Genomic DNA, 1,140 nt, shown 5'->3' on the forward strand with positions numbered 1-1,140 from the left:
GGGCCATGGCTCCTGACCGACGGGGACCTTCTGGAGTTCCCGGCGTGACCTGCGCCTGAGCTGGGCGGCCGTGTGCCCCTGGTGCACACACCCAGCTGAGCGCCAACCTGTGCACCTGGCAGCGGGCACCCACCTCCACGCGTGGACGTAAGAACAGGGACGGCCCACACAAAACGTAAAATAAAAGGGACGGCCCGACCCCAGCGGCCCTGCCTCCCCTGTGCCCGCAACCGTGGGGCTGCGACATCACAAGGGCTGGGGGGCCCCAGGCCGGCGTCCCAGTCTGTCCTACCTCCGAGTCAATGATGGCCCTTTTCTCCCTCGCCTTCTCAATGACCTTCTGGAAGCTTCCCTTGCTGTAGTCCATCACCAGGCAGAGGAACAAAGAGGAGGTCTGCGGGGGACACGCGGTCCCTTAGGCGGGTGCCCCAGCTCTGACCCAGAAGCCCAGGCAAGCCGGGCGCCCTGCACGGGGCACCATCGCAGGGACTATGGGGGTACCGCCTCTGGGGGCAGGGAGGCGGCCCCATGAGCAGCTCCGGCTGCACCTCCAGCCTCACCCCCACCTTGGCTCCCTCTATGCTTGGACTTTTCCGAAGGCCTCCCGGGCCTCCTGCCACCGCACACGTGGATGCTGGGCCGGGGACGTCGCCCCATCACAGGCTCAGCTCACACCCACCTCCTCCTCCACGGAGCCGCCCCTGAGGGGCCCAGCACCCGGTCAGGGGCCTCAATGTCGGGCTTTGGGGAACTCTCCTTTCCCTCCCGCAGTGAACGGTCCTCTGGCTTTTCCGTGTCTCCTTAAGTGCATTAGGGGTGCTCAGAAACTATTTTGGGGTGATGACCTCTCCCCAGGTTTTCCTCGGGGCCCAGTGTGAGGGGGACCCTCCACTCTTGCTCAAACCCTTGGCTGTCAGCCCCAGATGGGGACACTCAGTGGAGATGTGACTAGGGTGACTCGGCGAGGGGCCTGGCAGCCAGTCACAGCCGACAGGGTGAGGCGCAGGCTTGGGGCTGCCAGACCGACTGGCGTTCGCTCAGCTGCTCTCAGCCTCTGAGCCCGGGAAGTGCGGACAGCACCGCCCTGCAGACCTCCTCGGGCCGAGGGTCACTCTGTGCAGCCTGGCGCCGCGCGAGGGG

The 1,140-nt window shown here is 66.3% G+C and overlaps 1 protein-coding gene across 1 annotated transcript in view; it reads right to left on the reverse strand.

The window, feature by feature from the left end:
• The window catches only part of STKLD1 (serine/threonine kinase-like domain containing 1), a 21,244-nt gene that overhangs the window by 13,063 nt on the left and 7,041 nt on the right, over nt 1-1,140 (reverse strand). The window contains exon 5 of the mRNA XM_005871789.2: nt 293-394. Within this exon, the coding sequence (XP_005871851.1) occupies nt 293-394 (102 nt within the window). The remainder of the gene's footprint in view (nt 1-292; nt 395-1,140) is intronic.

The sequence above is a fragment of the Myotis brandtii genome, unplaced genomic scaffold (genome assembly GCF_000412655.1).
Source record: "Myotis brandtii unplaced genomic scaffold, ASM41265v1 scaffold357, whole genome shotgun sequence".
NCBI classification, from domain to species: domain Eukaryota; kingdom Metazoa; phylum Chordata; class Mammalia; order Chiroptera; family Vespertilionidae; genus Myotis; species Myotis brandtii.